The 21,169-nt window shown below is 39.3% G+C and overlaps 1 protein-coding gene across 2 annotated transcripts in view; it reads right to left on the reverse strand.

Moving 5' to 3' along the window:
• Nucleotides 1–21,169, reverse strand: part of znhit6 (zinc finger HIT-type containing 6) — a 44,827-nt gene that overhangs the window by 8,043 nt on the left and 15,615 nt on the right. For both annotated transcript variants that reach the window (XM_004562125.6, XM_004562126.5), the window contains exons 6-8: nt 9,360–9,428; nt 9,093–9,173; nt 4,808–4,888 (exon numbers count right to left, since the gene is read on the reverse strand). In XM_004562125.6, coding sequence (XP_004562182.2) covers nt 4,808–4,888; nt 9,093–9,173; nt 9,360–9,428 — 231 coding nt within the window. The remainder of the gene's footprint in view (nt 1–4,807; nt 4,889–9,092; nt 9,174–9,359; nt 9,429–21,169) is intronic.

The raw sequence follows: 21,169 nt of genomic DNA on the forward strand, positions 1-21,169 counted from the left end.
CAGAACTGTACATAGTTAATAAGATTATTACCCTAAAAAATATAGAATTTTACCCTCTTCTATTCATTTGGATTCAAAACTAAAAATTGTACTCTGAATTAACAGACACTTAAAACACTGTTCTGGCAGATACTGAGGAGAGAATGTCAAATAGATTGATTTGTTCATGCTGCTCAGTTACTCATTACTAACGACTACTAAATGTGTATCAGGCCAAACGCTGTTAAAAGTCACGTATAAGACCTTTTGAAAGAAATGATCTTCTGCCAAAAATGACAAAAGTAGTGATTCATTTATGTAAAAACGAAATCTTAACAGGAAATTCCTGTGCTATTATTTCCACCTTGACATGATCACCTCATATGATGTGCCCCGCCCACCTAAACAGAACAGCCTTAGGGGGGAAAAAACAAAAAAATGACTTTTGATACAACGACACTGGATACATTTATGCAAATATGTAATAAAGTAATGTTAAATGGAACATTACAATGTGTTGATGCTGTAACATAACAAGTGCAATTTGAAGCATCATTGTAAAGAAAGAAAGGTTTTAAATGAACAAAGTTACGACGCACACATTAGTCACACTTCTAGAAAGCACAGCTCCATCTCTAATTTGTTCTCTAAAAACGTCCTTTTGAATTTACTTTTATGTTTATAACATCCACCTCAGCTTTAAAGTAAGAAACACGTCAACATGATTATTAAAGCTCTCGGCAAAACTCCACCATCATCTTCTGTGTCACTGCCTTTCATAAAAAGTGTATCAATATTTTATTAAAACTATGATGCTTTATGCTTTCAGATAAAACATACAGGGTGAATTTGATAATGTACCCCGCAACACTCCAGAAGTACTTCAGGAATGGTTTAAAGAATGCAAAAAAGGTTCCCAATTCCCAAGCTTCCACTTTAATAAAGCTCTTGAATCATGTGCTAGAAAACCATGTGCAATCCATACGGACCCTGACTATCGTCTTACAAGGCTTCAAGTATGAGCTGCTGATAAAGGATTCAGAGTCCATGCCTGAGCAAGTCAGAGCTCTGATGGCTGCAGAGCACTGACTTTCCCTTGTTGTTATTATAGATGCTTGTTGCTGTCCCTGCTCTCTGTATTAGGTTTAAATAACATTAAGGTAGGACACGAGTATGAATTTTAGCGTGGTTTATATTAGAGATGGCACGATACCACTTTTTTATGTCCGATACCGATACTGATATCATAAATTTGGATATCTGCCGATACCGATATGAATCCGATATAGTGTTTTTTAATCAACAAAACTGTTTTTTAAATATCTTGCTGCATTTTGTATAAGTTCATACTCAAGTTTAAAACAACAACTACACTAAAGCTATTCTGTTATACCAGTATGCAAAAAAAAATATTTCATAGTTCAGCAATACTGATCAATCTAATAAACTTACAGTTTTTTACAGACGCTAGGACACATTTCCCAATACTTAGGTCACTTTTGCAAAACTCTTCACACAATCCTCCTAACTGACCGTCAGCTTGGCAAAGCAGTTCATTTCACATTCAAAATGCACTACAACTACCAAAACACTTCATTCAGGTCTCAAATAAACTCATTCTTCCAGAACACTAGCAAAGGTTGACAGCCAACAAACACACTTTGTCACCCACAAAACAATGACCTAAAAAACACTAACAACATGTAGCATTACACAGTGTTTTCTTGTGTAAAACAAGGACACATCTCTGTTTATAATTTCAATATATGTTACTGGAATGAATCAGACATCATGCAGAATTCGTTAATATTTGTTTATGTATTTTTATTTTTTTGCACTAAGTAATCCCAAAATACAAGAATTTGTATACACACCATCCACTGATACACATACAATAGTAATGCTAATCTACTCGGTCTTCTCCATTTGGCCACATCACATCTTATGTCATCTAGGGCAACACACCTAGGAAAGAATCTTCTGGCATGCCAGAATTGAAGGAGTTGAAAAATTGAAGGAGTAACACCTGTGTAGATGTTCATCTACAATGAGAATAAGCTGTGGCTGGTTAAACTGCATTTTTAGATTTAAAATATGTTTCAATAAAATATTGCTGTTGGATTTTGCTGTCTTTTCAAGTTTTGCATTGTGTTATTGTTTTGGCCATAAGTTTAACAGTTTTGAAAACAGTATGTAAGCACATGCAAAATGTCCTGTACGTACAAAGATTTTTGGCAGTTGTTGTGTCTGAGTGAGAAGATGATTCATGAAATTTGAGAGATGTAGTCATTGAATGCATTTTGTGCCAAAACAATGATAACTGGTCCTCAGTTTAGCCCACATAGACTTCTGTTGTGCTCACTGTGTGAGGAGTTTTGCAAACGTGACCTAAGTATTGAGAAATGTGTCCTAGCGTCTGTAAAAAACTGTAAACCTGCACCATCCTCCCTATTCTGGTATTTTAAAGAGTACTTAGCGTAAATATTAAGCAACCTAACTAATAGGGTTCCAACTCCCAGCAACAAAAATAAATAAATAAAAAAAGGGGAACCACCCCTCACACTCCACCTCATGATGCTTAATCGACGTAATCAACCTTAATTTGATGCAGTGTGAAAAAAAATGCACAGAAATCAATTATTTTTCAAGAAATATTAAATAGATTCAACATCTTTCTTCAACAAAATTGCAGACTGCACAGATGGTACCTTCCCAAAGGAAAATGTACTATAGCTTACTAGGGTATATATTATACTTAATAGTTACTATATACAGTAATGGACTTCTATTCATTTTGCATCAAATTAAAACTTTGGGTGTCAGATAATTATTTATTAAAAGCTAGACATTTTAAATGAGAATAAGAAAGAAAAGTATGTCTTTGTGCCCCCTTTTCCCTGTTAACGCCCTATCGGCCCCCTTGGCTAAACTTTGCTAGATCCGCCCCTGCACAGTTACAGCCGTCAGCTACGTAGAAAAAGATCCTCGAGTAGAAAGTAATATTAAATGAATTCTAACAACAGCTGATCAAGCTTAAACGTGCTGCTGTTGTTCAGCCGCTGGTTTCCTCTTTCTGGTGCGAAGTGGGCCAAAAGCAAACTAGAGACACGGACTCGCAACAGAAAAGCTGATCAGCTGATCGTTAAGCAGTTTCATGATTGAAGTAGCAGCAAGAAGAGGCAGTCGCTCCATATATCGCTTGTTAAGCTTAACGCAGGAATGCTTTACAAACATTCAGAGATGGACTTACACACTTGCTTTACTTCTCTCGGGGATAACTTTGTCGGAGATGAAATGCCGGGTTGCTAGCGAAGCTCCAAATGCTATCCAGACCACCACAGGTCCTGCATGCCACAGCCGCTCTATCACGTGATGCATACTGCTCCGACGTGCTAACGTTCTGAGGTGAGTTACGGCGTGTGGCAAGTTTTGTGAGGTGCTTTCGTGATATTTAATGGATCGGATTACATTTTTTATTTTTCTCCGATATCCGATCCAGTAATTTAGGTCAGTATCGGACCGATACCGATACGTAATATCGGATCGGTCCATCTCTAGTTTATATGTATATAACAAAGTGACTAGTAGACTATACTATACTGTGCTACACTTTATAGAAATTTGTAATGGTTGGAAACTTACTGCCTTTATGAACTTATTGTAATACACTAGCTTGTACAAGGTTCATATTTGTGGCCTCAGAGATGAGAAGAATTTAAAACTATGCATTAAGGATAAAAAGGTAAGGGTCTTGGTAAATCTCTTATCCCTCTATATGCTTTTATAAAATTTAATTTATCTCCTGAGAAGAAGTGTGCAGCTGAACCTGCTGCTGCAAAGCAAAATGATGGTGTGTGTGTGTGAGACAAGAATGAAGGATGGGAAGTTTTATGATGTCTCATCTCAGCCAGGGGGCAAATATAATGAGCACCAAGGATCATCATTCACTTTGTCACTAAGTAGAATCGGAAGGCTGCCAAAGAGCCTAAAAGTAGGCGAGGCAGATGGGTGCTACCATCACCTCTCCCTGACCCGTTCAAAAAATGAATGCACAATTAAAAAAAAAGAAAAAAAAGAAGGCGCATGCAAAACAAAAGGTATGCAAAGTGGAGAGAGCCCAAGTCTAAGAAGCAAATGTCAAATTTTTAAATAACTTAGCTAATTCACAGATGTAAAAAGAAAATTATCACCACATGCAAGCTGTGATCAAAAGATGCTGAGGACTTCTAAAATACTAACAACCACCAGTGCTATCCCATAGCCTTGTCCTACAGTAGTATATACACCTATGGTATCAATATGAAGCTCCTACGTCGTCTTGTTCTCGAGGTATCACTTTCACAAACTTAGCTGTGCGCGCCCGCTCGCTCACCTGGCAGGGTGACAACATTACACCATCAGCCTTTTACGGCTTAGGGGTAAAGATCAAAAACCCCTGACCAGATTTAAATTTGCCCAGTGTGACACTTTAGGTTGTTTTCTCATGGACTGTTTTCAGCATGCCTGCCGTGCCATCACTGTGTTGTTAACTCCCCTCGACATGAGTTTCTGTGATACCAGGTGAATTTCTCCCAGAGATTCTGTCTTGCTTCCCTCAAAAGCAAAGCAGAATACATCTGCATGAATGATATAGGAGGCATAGATGAAGATGCAGGAAAGAAAGATAGTAAAGATAGAAGAGTCTGAATATCTTAGATCAATCAATCAAAAACAACAGAGTGCGCAAGAGAGGTGACGAAGAAAGTAAAGGGCCACAGTGAAGAATCATGGATGTAGAGAGAGGAGATACAGAGGGGGATGCTAGGGATGGAGTGAAAGAGCATCTCACCTGACAGAGTTAGCCTTTCTTCCCTCCACTTTCATGAAGACTTTGACATGATCAAACCGAGCTTGCACATACATCTTCAACCTGAAAAACAAACTCACATTAACACCAAGAACTAAACATATGGCCACAGTGACTAGCTTTAAGGTAGTGACGAAAAGGGTCAAAACACAAAGAGCTCATTGACTGAGCGTGGCACAGCAGTGATCCAAATGTACACTGGTATACTGACTGACATATGTATAGGCTCCCACTGAGGTTCCTATGCAAATTAAATCACTGTATGTACTGTCAACCACAGCACCTGAGCCTGCTGCGAACAGCTAGCCAATGGAACATGCAGAGTTGAAACCTCACTGGCTTGAAACTAGAAAGAGCCTGTGTATAAAAGATTGGCAAAGACTATGTCACGTCTCTATTTAAAGAGCTGTACACCTCTACACAATGCTCTTGATGTGGATTTTGCAGTAAGGCACTGATCGCTGTTATCAGTATAAAGCTTAGGTCAGAGGAGTCAAATCACTGCTCTGTAAGAGGTTCAGATAAGAAATAGTGCAATCTAAGAAGCTGCCCTGTTCAAAGACTACTGTTCAGGATGGGAGAAACAAGAGCTTGGGAAATGGAAAAAAAGAGCAAATGTATGTCAACGTGCGGAGACCCCGACCACATCCTGTGTTACTGAACTGTACTGAGCTGATCGATAACAAAGAGCAGCACAGAAGATTACCTCTTGAAAAACAGCTTCTGTGTGCAGGGAGATAAATTCAACTTATTAAAAGCTGACAATCTATCCACTCTGAGAAACATGAGCATAGCTGTGACAAAGCACAGTAGCAGAAATCACCAGCGTTACAGGCAACCCATCTCATTCACATTCTACAGATAACTTTAATTAGATACAGTAATATTTATGAAACTTCCTGTGGAACGGTGAACTGTAGCTATCAAAATCTTTTATTGAACATGAGCCTCCCAAGGCTTTCAGTTTCATTAAGGTTATGAGGGTTGGTCTTCCTTGGTCTCTTGTGTTCTGGGGGCCTCTGGATGTCTGGAGCTTTGATCTCCTCCATACCTGCTTCATGCCCTGGAGGATGGGGCTGTGGCCCCCCCACACCCTCTAGCAGATCATTACATGAAGGAACCTTTTAAAAAACAAAAAACAAGCGCGTCCATGCTCACAGGTGTACACACGGGTGATCACACCCACAAACTACACCCTTTTTGGCTCCTACCTCAAAGCACACTGTGTTCTGTTGATCTTATGTGCTGCACAATAATGTTTAATATTTAGTATTTACTGTCATATTCCCATATATCATTGTGATGTTGTTTATTCTATTACTCTTGTTCTCTTCTGCTTGTTTTCTTTTTTTTTCTTTCTCAGCAGGTGACCCAGGTGATTGATATATGCATTTTTTTTTCTTCTTTTTTTTCTTTTTCTGCTCATTCTGTTGGTTTTTGGTTTTTGCCCTTCTCCCCCGTCCCTCTTCTCAGCTGTTTCTCTTTCCCTCTTTCTTTCTCCCCTTCTTTCCCCCAGTAAAGTCTGTCCCATATTCAGTAAGTGAAAATAAAATAAACAATAAAAGGTGAATCAAATGGACCATTATGGCAAGGCTGGGATGGTCAATTTGGTAAAGTAAATCCGTTGGGCATCTTTCTTTGCCTTTAGACAACAATTCTGATGGCAAAAGAGCCAAACGGGACAGGCAAAAAAAAAAAAAAAAAAGGTTATGAGGGTTTACTACTAGAACTGAACCCTGACTACACAAAAACGTAAAGCTTATATTAACTTTATCATCAGCAGTTTAAATTTGCTATTTAAAACACACTGTGTCTAAGGTTTTCTAAAATTTGAAGAAAGTCATTTTACCACCAGGCTGTCACTGTTGTCAGATGGTTGGAATGGCCCCAATGTTGTTGAGGAGTAAAACATGAACCTCAATTGCACATCAAAATGAAGACAGCGAGAGAGGCACATTCTGCTGCAGTCAGTCTAAATTATCTGGATTGCTGAGCTGACTGAAGTAGCAGGCTCATGTACCTAGGTGATGTTGGTGGTGACCACCGGTTCCCTTTTCATAAGCAGTCTAAAAGGAAATCGATATTCACTCATTACCCAAAGATTTTTAGACTCCATGTGGGACAAAACCTGTAAGCACACCATTTGGTTTTAGTCATCCTCATTTTAGCTCATTGCTAGGATCATTTTTGAGCTCCTTTAGTCAACTTTTAGAAGCTGTCTATGTCCACCAAAACTACAGCCCAATTCTTGTCTTTTTTCTGATCATCAGGACATTTTTAAAAGACTAATATCATTTCCTTTGTTTTCTTTCACCTGGAAATCACAAACAAAAACAGTAATGTGTGTGTGTGTGGGGGTTTTTTTTAACAGTTAATATAATGGCCCAGAAATAGCAACTTTGTAATGATAGCTCTGCAGTGCAACCAGTTTACATCATCCACCCAGGGTCCATTGTACAAGAAAAGTAATGATAGTTTTTGTAGATCAAAATAGGTATTAAGTATTGTCAGAGTTCAAAAAATAATGAAAATAGTGAAAGCAGTTTTAAAAGCATGATTTATAGCAGGAGAGCTTTTACAGCGTATTAAGACCCACAGTCAAAACCATGGTTCTATTTGAACACAAGACTCTATTGTGCTGTTCTGCTGTAGCTGATTCAGACGCTTAATGTGACAGTTTACGAGACAATTTTGGGCAATGCAAAAATCTTGTATACAATGCATTACAATTTTGAAGCAGGTCAAATTGGATACTTGACATTAAACCATTAAGTATGAATGCCACCATCCACATTTCAACTATAATTACTGTGAATGATTCATTTGGCTTCCTTTTCTCCGCTCTCTTTCTCAACTATGAGAATCTACGAACAAAACACTACTTCAAACTCGCTGCCAACAATAAAAAGTGCTCATTAAAACTTTTCAACAGAAAACAAAGGGCTGAGCACCAGTCATTATCCCCGAACTTAGAGGTCTTTCAAGCCATACATCAAAGAGGTGTTAACTTCTAGGTCTATTATCACATTGTTATGTTTTCTATTTTTATTCATGGGTTTAAAAAAAAAAAACCTAAACAAATCGGTGTGAGCTGAATTTCTATTGCTGAATGAAACGGATTAGTTTATGATTTCCAGCTTTGCTGCAAGATAAAGCTGGAGTTTTAGCAGATTTATAAAAATCAATAACGCTAAACACAAGGGATCACATACCTGAAATTACTCCCAAGATCACAGAAATAGTTTTCACTTTGACGGCAAGTCACTAGTACTATTCCCAAATGAATCAATGCACAGTTGCTGCTTGTCCACACTGCCACAAAGCAAGGACAAAGTTTTATCTAGGAGCACATTCCAAAGCAAGGAAAGGTACTAACAGCTCACGGGAACTAGATTACTCGAATAATTGTCTACTGGGCCGGGCCATTGTAATTCAGTACTGTCAAAGTTGTCCCTTGACAACTGACAGGGAGTACTGACAGGGTCCAGACAGAGAGAGCATATTTCTCCCACACTGGCTTCTCTTAATTGCTCCCCATTAAATCCAGAATCAAATTTAAAATCCTTCTCCTCACATACAAGGTCCTGAACTTGTGGGTATTTAAAAGTAGAACAGAAGAGGCACAGCCTGCAGCCTTCATGCACCTCTTCTGTGGAACCAGCTCCCAGTTTGGCTTTGGGAGATAGACACCCTCTCTACGTTATTCATCTCTGGCTCTCCTGCACAGCGTGTATTTGTCCTGTCTTTCTCCCCCATTATTCCAAACTAGTTGTGACAGATGGCTGCCCCCCCCTCCCCAAGCCTGGCTCTGCTAGACGTTTGTTCCTGTTAAAACAGTTTTTCCTTCCCACTGGCACCAAGTGCTTGCTCAAAGGGTCTGATTGCTGTGGATTTCTCTATATTATTGTAGGGTCTTTACCTTGTTGTAAGGTAAACAACCCTTGGCTGTAAGGTGTGATTGTTGTTGCTATATAAATAAAACTGAATTTAATTATCCTACAGTTTTAAATGTGTACACAATATGTACACATGAACATGTTGGTTTTCCTGTTCTAATGATGAAACTTTAATTACAGACACATTTCTGTGTGGCTCTGTTAGTGTCTCAACCTTCACTTAGAAGTGGTTTCCTTTTACAGACTCAGTTTCTTGAAGCAACGTTTAGAGCTGTTACATCATTTTTCAAATAAATATCTCAGCTTCTAAAAACAAACTGAACCAAAAAAAAAACATGTTCTGTTTTCAAATGTGAGGGGGGAAAGCTCACTTCTGACGTGTGACAGGGTCCGACTCTGTAGGGTGAATATAAGAAGTCAAGATCTGCTTCAAGGTTTGTTTGTCAGACACCCTGCAACAAAAATAGGCATCGTTAATAGAGAGGCAAATGCAAGAGAAAATAAAGGATCAATAATGGTCCCAACTTCAATTCAATATCAACACACTTTGGTTTCAGGGCACACTTAAACGCTAAAGATTTAGAAGAAACTTTTGTGATACACTATTGAAGAAATGTAATTATTACTTGATTACTCACCTCCTCTGAGTGAACTCTGAACTGCTCTGAGGAAATATGAGCTTCAGGTGCCACAGAAACAGTTTTTCTCTAGAAGAGACAGAAATGCACATTTTTATTTGCAGCTCATCAAAAACAGTGTTTTCATATAAGGTTATTGTTATTCTCACTGTACTCAATTCACAGTCAAACACAAATGCCCTTGTTTAATTTCAGAGCACAACATGGACACGGCTCTAATCTGTCCAAGACAATACATCTGGCTGCTTCCAAGATCCTGTCCATCTGTGTGACTGCGTGCAAATGAAAAAACCAAAAAGAAGAAGAAGAAAAAAAAAAACAGTCACCATGGAAACCGTGACATATACACTCAATACTAGGACACCAGCTGGCCAATATCGCATAATAATCACTTCTTCTGGGGTAATGCTTTGGGCAGTAACTGTGAAATGTGGTCGGGTTTTCTGGGTTGCTGGGTGTGCTCTACAACCAAACAATCATTCCCTAAGCAGCTGCAGTATTCTACTACTGCCGTCAGATAAAGCCAACAAAACCTAATACATCAAACCGTTTGGGAGATAAGAATAACATGATGTATGATGATCTATTCCTTAGTAATCTCTTACAGAATCTTTTGGTGGATTCACAACACTTAATATTCCACATAGCTATTTCGTCAAACTATAGCAGATCATACACCAAGTGATCATCATAAAATAAATATAATGCTGCAGAGGAAGAAAGGACTAGAATAAAACCTAATGGCACAAGCAGCAGCATGCTGTTCTCTCCAGAGTCATGCCACAGAATAGTGAGTGCTAAACCTAACTACAAGGACTTGTGTTAACCAAGACCACAGAGTTTGCCATGAGTAGGGTGGAGCTGAATCATCAAACACTTCTACAGCAAAGCAGAGGACTAAAGCCTTAACAGATCTTAAAAATGAAGATGAAACATTACCCTCAAAAAGTCCCAAAGCATAAATGTAAGGAGAGCAAAGGAGACCTTGTTATTAGGGCTTTGCTACTCACCAAGATTGACTTGGAGCACATCATGGAGGTTTGTTTTTGTTACGAGCACCATCAGTGCACCAGCACGTGCATCAACCTCCTATTGTCTGCCATTCTCATCAACCTGCTCTTTCCTCTGATGTATTCCTACCTGAGTGGCTGCAGAAGGCTCACTCGCAACCGTATAAAGCTAGTGAAGCTACAGCATGGAGGTTGGCAAGTGGTGTCTTGATCCCTCTTATTTACTCCCTCATCTCCATCACCAACAGCATCATCCCTCTGCTGGTTTTACAGTTTCTGTTTATTAATAACAAGTTGAGGTGGGAGTTACTAGCAGCCCTATACAAGTAACTCTAATACTTTAGCCTACTGATATTAGCTTAGGGGAGAAGCCAGAATCTGATGGTTTGTAGTCTTATTCCTGTTATTGTTTCTTTTTGCTGGGGCTCCCATCGCCCTTATTTGTATTGTTTGTTATTGTTATTTGTAACTAGCTATATTTTCAATATTGTAGGATTTTATATGTTAGGTTAATTTGAGCCATAGAGGTAGGCACATTAACAGTTTTAATCACCAAACTGCTGGGCTTAGGGGTTGCTCTTGGATGGCAGTGATGACAGGAGCTATTGACAGTGGTTTAAGAGAGGGTTATCTACAAAGCTTATCACGGCTCAGGGATAAATAAAGGCCATCTTACTGCATACTGTCATGTTATGACCTTTTGGCCAGATTGTCCACTCAATTTCAGAACAACGAAAGCTCAATTTTAAAGCCAAGCCAGAGAGATTAAACCATCTAGAAAAAAGCCAGCATAACAGTGTACTGTCAGTGTAGACGATGGAAGTCATCCAGAAAAACTTATGAAACATCTGCTGATATCTGGTTGAATTCATTGTGTACATCCACAAAAAGCAGTAAACCTCAGCAGCAGCCCAGATGATCACCACCCTGTACACTAAGAAAATCGACTGAGCCATTACATTATTAATTAAAGAAGTTGATAGAGTACTTCAACTTTTACTGGAGTATTTTTTTTAACAGTAGTATCTGTACTTCTACTCAAGTACAGAATGTCTGTACTTTTGCCACCTTTGTACAAAATAGAATGAATAAGGCATCATCTGCACTCTACTGGGAACAAAGTGTCCAAATATGAGAGCTTGAGCTCACAATGGGTTCACAGCTGAGCAGTTCACTTGCTGAAGACACATAGGTGAGTGACAGATAAAACAGGAGAATATTGTGATTGTGGACTAAACTCTCCATAGGTAAATGAAATTATGTCCTGTGAACAGGATAAATATTTAAATGAAAGTAAAGCGGAACTTTAGCTAGTCTGTCAGTTAAACCCAGAACACAGAATAAATCAGCAGTTTAAATTTGTATTTTCAGAGGTAGGAATGAGGAAAATACAAGTTCACTACATTTTATTTGACCATACTTAAATAGTAACAATGCAACTAGCCTAACAACAAAGTTCTGGTCAAATAAATAAATTAGTAGTAAATTAGTAAATACTTAAATAAACTGTATATTTGGATAAATGTCCAAACCACTGACACGTCCTGCTAACTAAAAATCCAGGCAGTGTTCTGTTGTCGGGTCCACATGGTAGCATTATACCATAGATGGCTTTTTTCTCCCCAATGCAAACAGAAACAGGATAAGGAAAAAAAACAAAAAGACCAAATGTGTGTATTTATACACTGAACAAAAATATAAACGGAACACTTTTGTTTTTGCTCCCATTCCCCATGGGATGGACATAGAGACCTAAAATTCAATCCAGATACACAATATAACCATCCCTCCCAAACAGTGGTCACAAATCAGTCCAAATGTGTGGTAGTGGGCACATCTGCTATATTGAGATAATCCATCCCACCTCACAGGTGTGCCACATCAGGATGCTGATCTGACATCATGAGTAGTGCACAGGTGTACCTCAGACTGCCCACAACAAAAGGCCACCCTGGAATGTGCAGTTTTTTGCACTATTGGGGGTCTGGGGACCCAGAACCGGTCAGTATCTGGTGTGACCACCATTTGCCTCATGCAGTGCAACACATCGTCGCATGGAGTCTATCAGATTGTCAATTGTGGCCTGTGGAATGTTGGTCCACTCCACTTCAATGGCTGTGCGAGGTTGTTGGATATTCGTGGGAACTGGTACACGCCGTCGTATACGCCGGTCAAGCACATCCCGAACATGCTCAATGGGTGACATGTCCGGTGAGTATGCTGGCCATGCAAGAACTGGGACATTGTCAGCTGCCATCTGCCCTGAACAATGTGAACCATGATTCATCCGTGAAGCGCACACCTCTCCAACGTGCCAGACGCCATCGAATGTTGAGCATTTGCCCACACAAGTCTGTTACGGCGACGAGCTGGAGTCAGGTCAAGACCCCGATGAGGACGACGGGCATGCAGTTGAGCGTCCCTGAGATGGTTTCTGACAGTTTGTGCAGAAATTGTTTGGTTGTGCAAACCAATTGTTCCAGCAGCTGTCTGGGTGGCTGGTCTCAGACGATCTTGGAGGTGAACCTGCTGGATGTGGAGGTCCTGGGCTGGTGTGGTTACACGAGGTCTGCGGTTGTGAGGCCGGTTGGATGTGCTGCCATATTCTCTGAAACGCCTGTGGAGACGGCTTATGGTTGAGAAATGAACATTCAATGCACGGGCGACAGATCTGGTTGACATTCCTGCTGTCAGCATGCCAATTGCACGCTCCCTCATTGCTTGTGGCATCTGTGGCATTTTGCTGTGAGACAAAACTGCACATTCCAGGGTGGCCTTTTGTTGTGGGCAGTCTGAGGTACACCTGTGCACTACTCATGATGTCAGATCAGCATCCTGATGTGGCACACCTGTGAGGTGGGATGGATTATCTCAATATAGCAGATGTGCCCACTACCACACATTTGGACTGATTTGTGACCACTGTTTGGGAGGGATGGTTATATTGTGTATCTGGATTGAATTTTAGGTCTCTACGTCCATCCCATGGGGAATGGGAGCAGTAACAAAGGTGTTGCGTTTATATTTTTGTTCAGTGTATGTGCGCACAACACTGAGTAAAAGGTTGAATTTTCACTTGGTTGTAAGGTGTGGGGCAAAGTGAAGGCCCCAGCAGACAGGAAGACAATGGACTGGGCGGTGATTTCCTACTTTGGAAGGCATCTAAGAAATCCACCCAATTTTTCAAAGAAATTTATGTGTTTGCTTAGTTTGGGCCAAGTTTCTTGTTTAGTGCGTCAGACTGACTTGCACAAGTGTGTGTGTTTCCATGTGTAAGCAAATGAGGGTGGAGCACCAGGTGTGATGCCATTACTCTGTCATTATGGCAAATGGAAATCATGTCTTTCAATGGAAAAGAGGCTTGCCCAAATATGCAGGCAATTGGGTCAGGCCAGGACAAAATGCATACCTGTGAAAGGTGCCATCATTATTAATCACACACACAAAAAACAAAAACTGGAAAGAGCTGCATATAAAAGTCAAAATCGATCACGCTACCTAGACCTTTAACAGTTTTTACTGATAGCACTGGAACAAGACTGAGTTTTAACAAGATCCAACAAAGCCTATGATCTAATCTGGGAGTAAAACAGCAAACTCACAATTCAGATTCAACTTACTTTATTCTCACTCTGAAAACTCACCGTCTTGGCAAAAAGTGTCTTTTAAAAAAAAAAACCCTGATATGATATTCAACAGTCTGAGTAGCAAAGACGGATATTGCAGCACAATAGCAGATTTAGGCGAGCAAATAATTGGAGGATTTTTTTTCCTTTGCTCACATTAATATTTGTGAACAGACAGTCACTCCAACTAATCACCGAATTGAATCTTTGCCTTGAAGAATACCATAAATACATAATGTGTGTGGAAGGGCTGGGCGATATGGCCTAAAATCCATTTCGCGATATAATTTAAAGCATGTGCGGTAACGATATATATCGCGATATATTCTTTTCTTCTGTATAGCGTATTTTCCACACTATAAGGCACATCTAAAATCCTTTAATTTTCTCAAAAATTCAGAGTGTGCGTATGAATTCTGGTTGTGCTTACTGACCTCGAACTGATTTGGGCGTGCAGAAATCCGTTAAAAAAATGTTTTAGTACTACTTTGGTAAGCTACACTGCTTGATGGATTGTCAGAGCATTACGGCTGCCGTAGTGAGGAGCTTCGCAGAGTAATCTGGGTCCAAAACTCCGTCCATTTCAGGTCCCAAAGTCAAACGAACACAGAGTTAAAAACGGTCTAAATTCTTTCATCTTTAATAAAATTATCAGCGTTGCTGCTTTACCAGGTGTAACAATTAAGTTTAACATCCAGGCTTCCACGAAAACAGAATTTATTAAATTTAACAGAGTTAGAAGTTAACAGGAAGTTAGCTCGCTAGTTTACACCTAAACATTTCATACCATGTTCTGACAGAGATTTTTGAAACTAATTAAAACTTACAGCTCTGCTACCACTTCCAACATAAATGAAGACAGAAAACTAAACAGCAGTGGCGTTTGCAGGGTTACTGAAGTTGGACTACCTGGTATATAATGTTGTGCTACGTGATTGCTAGCAACACAGCTATGTTAGCATAACATTAGCACAGTGAAGCTGAAGGATGAACGCCAACTTTTTTCCACTCGATAAAAGTTAACGTGAGGGATTCTGGTGGTCAGGGACAAATGCAATCGCATAGCAGGATGCTATGCACGGGCCAAACTTCAGTCAGGAGAACAACTGAGATTATTCATCCACAATACGAAGTTAGTTATTAATATACTGCAACAACATGGGAATAGAACAGCTGCGAGAGAATTCAACATTAATGAATCAATGTTACGGAAGAGGAGGAAGCGCAGTTTTTGGCTTTCCCCATATTTCAAAAGTGCTTCATCTCTTTGCTATGACTGTCGACCTCCATAATTTGCAGATGATAATGGTTGTAGCCGCTGCGATGCGCAGCTTGGTGACATCATCAACATGCACTATCGCGATAGAGCGGTATAGTCAAAATCTCCATCGTTGGCCAAATTTATATCGTTTCTATCGTATATTGTTTCTATCACCCACCCCTAGTGTGTGGTGTGTATATAATAATGTGTGGCCTTATAATCACTCTGGGGTTCGTTTGATCCTGTGTTTTTATCTTTCAATTTCTTTTTAAACTTGTTTTTATATGAAAACCCGCTAAGCAGCATAATGAACGAAACAGACAATCCAATAATCAGGTCCACTTTATGCATTAACTGGTGAGGTTTGAAAAGAAAGGTCCTGTTTCACATAACTATAATAGTCCCTATGACTGCAAGCTTACTTTTCAACAGTTTATGTTGTACAAACTAGTATGTTTTAAGCATACTGAACCTTTGCTATTTGAGGTTTGGCTACTGCTTTATACAGAGTCTGAGCAATTGTCCTGATGTGTGGAGGACACTACGAATGAAAGCATGATCGGGGGAGATGGATAAATTCATTAATCAGAGTACACACTGTTGGTTTAGTAAGTGATTGGTGTTGTGTGTGCTATCCACAGCAGTGAGCAGAAACCCTGACTGGTGGTCTGGCAGTCGCAGCAGAAATCCATCTGGCTGGATTAAGGACTGGACCGATCCAACAAAAATGTCACTACACGTGAAACCATGTGTGCTGTGTTTCTGATGGTCAGAGGCAGATGCCAGGATCTGAGTGGCAAGTGGGTGCTAGTAAAATTAGATGACAGGATTGTGGGGACTGTCTATTAAGATACAAAAACTAAAGTCAGAATTCAAAGCGATAGTTGTGTCCGCAACCTCAAAGGGTGGAGCGACAGAGCGGCTGATGGAAAGAAGGCAAAGAAAAGAAAGATTACATGCAGCCGCATCACAAGTGTTCTTATTCGAGTCTCTTACACTCTAGCTGTTTGACACCCTGCACAGGACTAACCTTCCCGAAAAGTCATGAACACAAATATGTTAACACGTACAGGCCAGACTTTGAGTGCGACTTTGGCTTATGTTAATCTTAAATCTGACACAAAGGACAAAATGTGAATCATGCTGTTAGTGTTGCAATAGGCTGCTAGTAAGAAATGCCCAATAAAACAATTTAAAGCTAAATCTTTATCCAGTTGTCTGTTATATATAGACAACGCTGGCTTATCTCTCGAGATAGGTGCCCTTTTTATTTATTTATTTTTGTTGTTTTTTAATGACGTCAGTGTTGCATGGTCTAACAAACAAACGTGCATTGCATGAAAATGGTCAGGTACAAGGATTGAACTGAAAAATGAAACATTTTTAAAGAACTTCAGACAGTCTGGTGACATATTGTTCAAGACTACAATTACAAGAAGGTCTTTGGAATCACAATATAACAAAATGGCAGGTGGCTCAAAACCTTACACAGTGTGTGTGCGCGTGTGGTTGTTAATAGTTTCATTTATAAACAGGAATCATCGCAATAATAACAGAGTTCTTCTGGCAAAGTACAAAACTATGTGAATAACGAGTGAACGCATGTAAAGCTTTTTACCCAATTCCAACATTTTACCCAAATGCAAGTTTTTCATGTCACCTGCATCTATAGCACAATCGAGTTTCTGGTCAATTTGCATTTTGGAATTTTGCCCCTAGTCAAGAGACTGATGTGTGGCCCTCGGATATGCGGCCAACTGTGATGACAGTGTTTGTAACAGTGATGCAGCTTGCCATTCTGATGTAAGGTTTGCCTCGGATGGCGGCAGGCACAGATTCTGCTCTGTATCAAGCCAAGCCAGCCAAAAAGCTGTCGTTTGGAGTCTAAAAGAAAAAACACAGACTAAAGCTGCTGCTGATTGTTTCACTTGAACTTGGAAAGCACAAGTGGTAATGCAAATGAGAGTGAAGTGATGAATAGTCGTCCCCTGCCATGAAATCCTGCTTTAATCCATTTGTGTACTCATTCATCACATGCAACGGCTCACACATCACTTTGGTTTCTGCTAACCTGCGATGAATATCACTGCCACATTACGGCATTTTCAAAATTGCATTAATTGGTCTAATAGAGTTACTAAAATTACAGCCCTTTTCCATACTCTCAGTGTGGCAAACTTCAGCTGCGACATGTTCTGCATGTGAATTTCCACTGCACCTTCACAGCAAGGGATCGAGATAAACGGCAAACAAATGCTTTATCCCGCTGAGAGCCAAGTCATCGACGGCATTACTAACCAGAGAGTAAATTTAACCCTAGGCAATCATAATATGTATATTTTGTTTTTTAGTGCTGGCAATCGGGAACAAAGAAAATTATTCTTCAAACTGGGACATTTTTTTTTTCAAAAACACAAAAATAAAGAGACTGTTTTGCCATTCCCCAAGTATAGGGTTAGGGATACCACCAATTGTAAATTAGACCTCTGAGGGATAAAAAACTACCTCCACTATTCATAGTTTACACGTGATGTCACATCGTTAGACGAACATCCACCCGCATAGCAAGAAAAAAAAGTATTTTTGCTGCCTGACAGTTACAGTCAATGTAAAAAGAAAGTACAGTCACTTCAAGCTCGTTTTTTTGTATCAGAATCTAGAAACAATGTCAGGTCTTAAATTACAGAAATACAACCTCAGATGAAATACAAATTGTGACATATAACACTATGTCATTAATTAATTTAAAAAGTCGAAATGCAGAAGTACTGCATGAAAAACTAAGTACACCCTTACTGCTTCCATAAGAATTAAGAGGATAACCAGCATCCAGGTGCATTTTAATCAAATGGACTTGAGTAACCGATCATCAGCAAGTGTGAGCACCTATATAAAAAGCAGTTTGCTGCTCGTGAGCATTCAGGTGTGTGTTCATACTAGGGCTGCCACGATTACGTCGACTATCAAAATCGTCGACGACTAATTTAATAGTAGACGCGTCGTTTGAAGCTTTGTAAGATCCCAAAAGACGCAGGAATAAGTAGTAGGATTTAGTGTAATAACGGACTGAAACAGAAGATGGCAGCACTGCATGTACAAGGATACCAGCTGCCGTTAAACTCCGAAGAAGAAGCTCAGTTTCCAACAATGGCGGTAGCTAGTTAGTTTTAATGTTACTCCTATTATTCTTTCTGGGTCACAAAATAAACGTTTAACATATTTTCAGACGAGAATGTAGCTGTGTAAACCTCAAAAATCTGCTCAGTTTATCAGGACACCACATATTTTCAAAAGCGCTCCGACGTTTTCGGAGACGTCTGTTACGTCATTAGCTAACTGGGGTTACAGGCTCACTAGAGCCGGTGAGAACACCGGACTCCCGGCAGATCGTTTTCAAACCCACTGCTGTCTTTTGCTACTCAGGTTAAACATGATATGTAAGTCACTTAGATAACTTAAAAATGTTATTGTTTGGCTTTTTTCAGTATTTTATTTGTTCCTGAGTAAATCGGTTTGGCTGAGATTAAAGTTATAGTTTTTACACAGCTGAATAAACGTCAGGCAGACAACTGATTATCAGAAGTGTGAGATGCTCGAGAATATACTCTGGTGTCCTGTTATATTTTAGATAGCAAGGAGCAGACGGCTGAGTTTATTAAACTTCACCGAAACAATCTGCAAACTTCATTAAAATTTAATAAACTATCATCTTGTCTTTATTTTTAGTTTGCACATACCTTAAACACTTAAAGCTGTAAGCCAATGATAGTTATATAAGAGCAGATGCTGCTGGTGCAATAAGCTGTACGTTTTACGTCCAATGGATGATGATCTGATTAGTCGACTAATCGCAAAAATAATCGGTGACTATTCGACTATCAAAATAATCGTTTGTGGCAGCCCTAGTTCATACAACGCCATCAATGATCTTAAAGAATAAATTGTTGCTGCCCATCAATCTGAGAGAGGTCATAAAGTCCACCGTTGTACAGTGAGAAGTATTACGTGTGAAACATTCATCACAGTAAATCCTACCAGGTGCAAATTCACCCCAAGGTCAGACTATACAATGCTCAGAGAAATTCCAGAACACCCAAGTGCTACATCAAAAACAATAAAAACAGGTATGGCTTGTTGGGAGAAAGCCTCTTCAATCTAAAGAGGACTAGATTTTTTTTAATGAACTATTATATATTTTATTTATAACAGGTTTAGTTTTTTCCATTTTAATTAAATAAAAATGCCAGGGAGTTTTTAAATACGATACACCATCGAGCCACCTGACTTAACTGATCACAAAGAGTATAGCACTGCAAACAAACCCTGGCATATCGGGCCAATCATTCTTTGTCCACAGTAACTCAGGTTATCATTGATAGGTCAGTTACACTGGACTTGGTTTATAATTAGATTTAAGTCATATAACCTTTCAAAGTATTGCTGTTCCAGACAACTGACTACTGTGACCCTCACCCTCATGTCCTTCACCTCCCAGACAGCAGCATAATTAATCCACCCAAAACATGGTTGGAGACCATGGCATGACCAAAACTTAAGCAAGTGTGCAATGATTTAATTGCTGCAAGACAGTGACTTAACTGCAAAATAACATAGGCACTTGGCAACTTTTTATTTATATATGATTATAACCAGAATACAACCCATTCAGTTGAGTGACCTATTGCAAAGAGATGAGTCACAGACGAAGGAAAGACGAAGGACTGGTTGTACGAAAAGCAGTAACAGACAAGAAGCACCCAGAGTGCAAACCTCAGCCAAAACAGCTCACTTTCTGGGAATCATTTTCTTTTAAGAGAATAGCATTATTTTTTTTATACATTTGTTTTCTTTGTTCTTTTCATATAAACCATAACAAAAATTGTAATGCAATAAAAACAAGCACAAAGTGCAGGCTTTTATTTTGTAGGAGTAGTTCATAGAGAAGAGCGTGGATATTGATTACTATATAATCTATTAAAAAAAATAATAATAACCAGCCGGTTCCTTCGCTTTTTTCTTGACAACACTTTCTTTAAAAGGCATAACTAGGGCTGCTCAATTAATCGAATTTTAATCTAAATTACAATCTGGGCTTTCAACGATCATTAAAAATGACTGAGCCGATTATTAGCACCTCCCTCGTACTTTACTCTCGTGTTGCTCCGTGTGGCAAATCGAGCGCTCCTCTCCGCGTTTCGAACACTTGTTACAACAATTAAGAGGACCCGAGGGAAGCTCGGAAAGCTAAGCAGAAGTTATTTGGAGAGGAGAGTGACTGCCGTTGGTTGAAAAGAGAGGTAAAAAAAACTTCAGTGGTGTGGAAACATTATGGGTTCGCGGAGTCAGACGTGGATCAATAGTGTGTAAACTTTGCTACAGTGTCATAGCTGCACCACAGAGCAACACTGCAAAGTTCACTAAACATAGAGGTTTACATTTTTCATTTATTTCTTATATTGCAAAAATTTGCACTGTTATCAGTATTTGCACACTATTTTATATTATTTTTGACAATCTTTAAAGTCATTATTCAAAACATTGTTATTGTTAAATAAATAATAAAAATCTCAATTGCAGTGAAAATAATCGTGATTATCATTTTTGCCATAGTCGAGCAGCCCTAGGCATAACACATTTTGGGGTCAACTTGAAAGAAAAGGCAGACCCTAAATGTTAAAGTGAGATCAGAGAATATGACATTTAAGTTTGATGTTATTTGACCTTGAAGCAGTCATATTTGGATCCCCTCCATTCTCCACATGCCCCTATGTTGTCAGTACAAACAATGGCAGTCAGGAAGAGGAAGTTTTAAAGCTCTATATAGCACTGTTATCACTTTGACCTTCAGATCAATCTATGGACCTTGAAGGAGGAGGTCAGAGGTCAAATGTGACACAGAATTGAAATATTTAT

Source organism: Maylandia zebra, linkage group LG17 (genome assembly GCF_041146795.1).
Source record: "Maylandia zebra isolate NMK-2024a linkage group LG17, Mzebra_GT3a, whole genome shotgun sequence".
NCBI classification, from domain to species: Eukaryota; Metazoa; Chordata; class Actinopteri; order Cichliformes; family Cichlidae; genus Maylandia; species Maylandia zebra.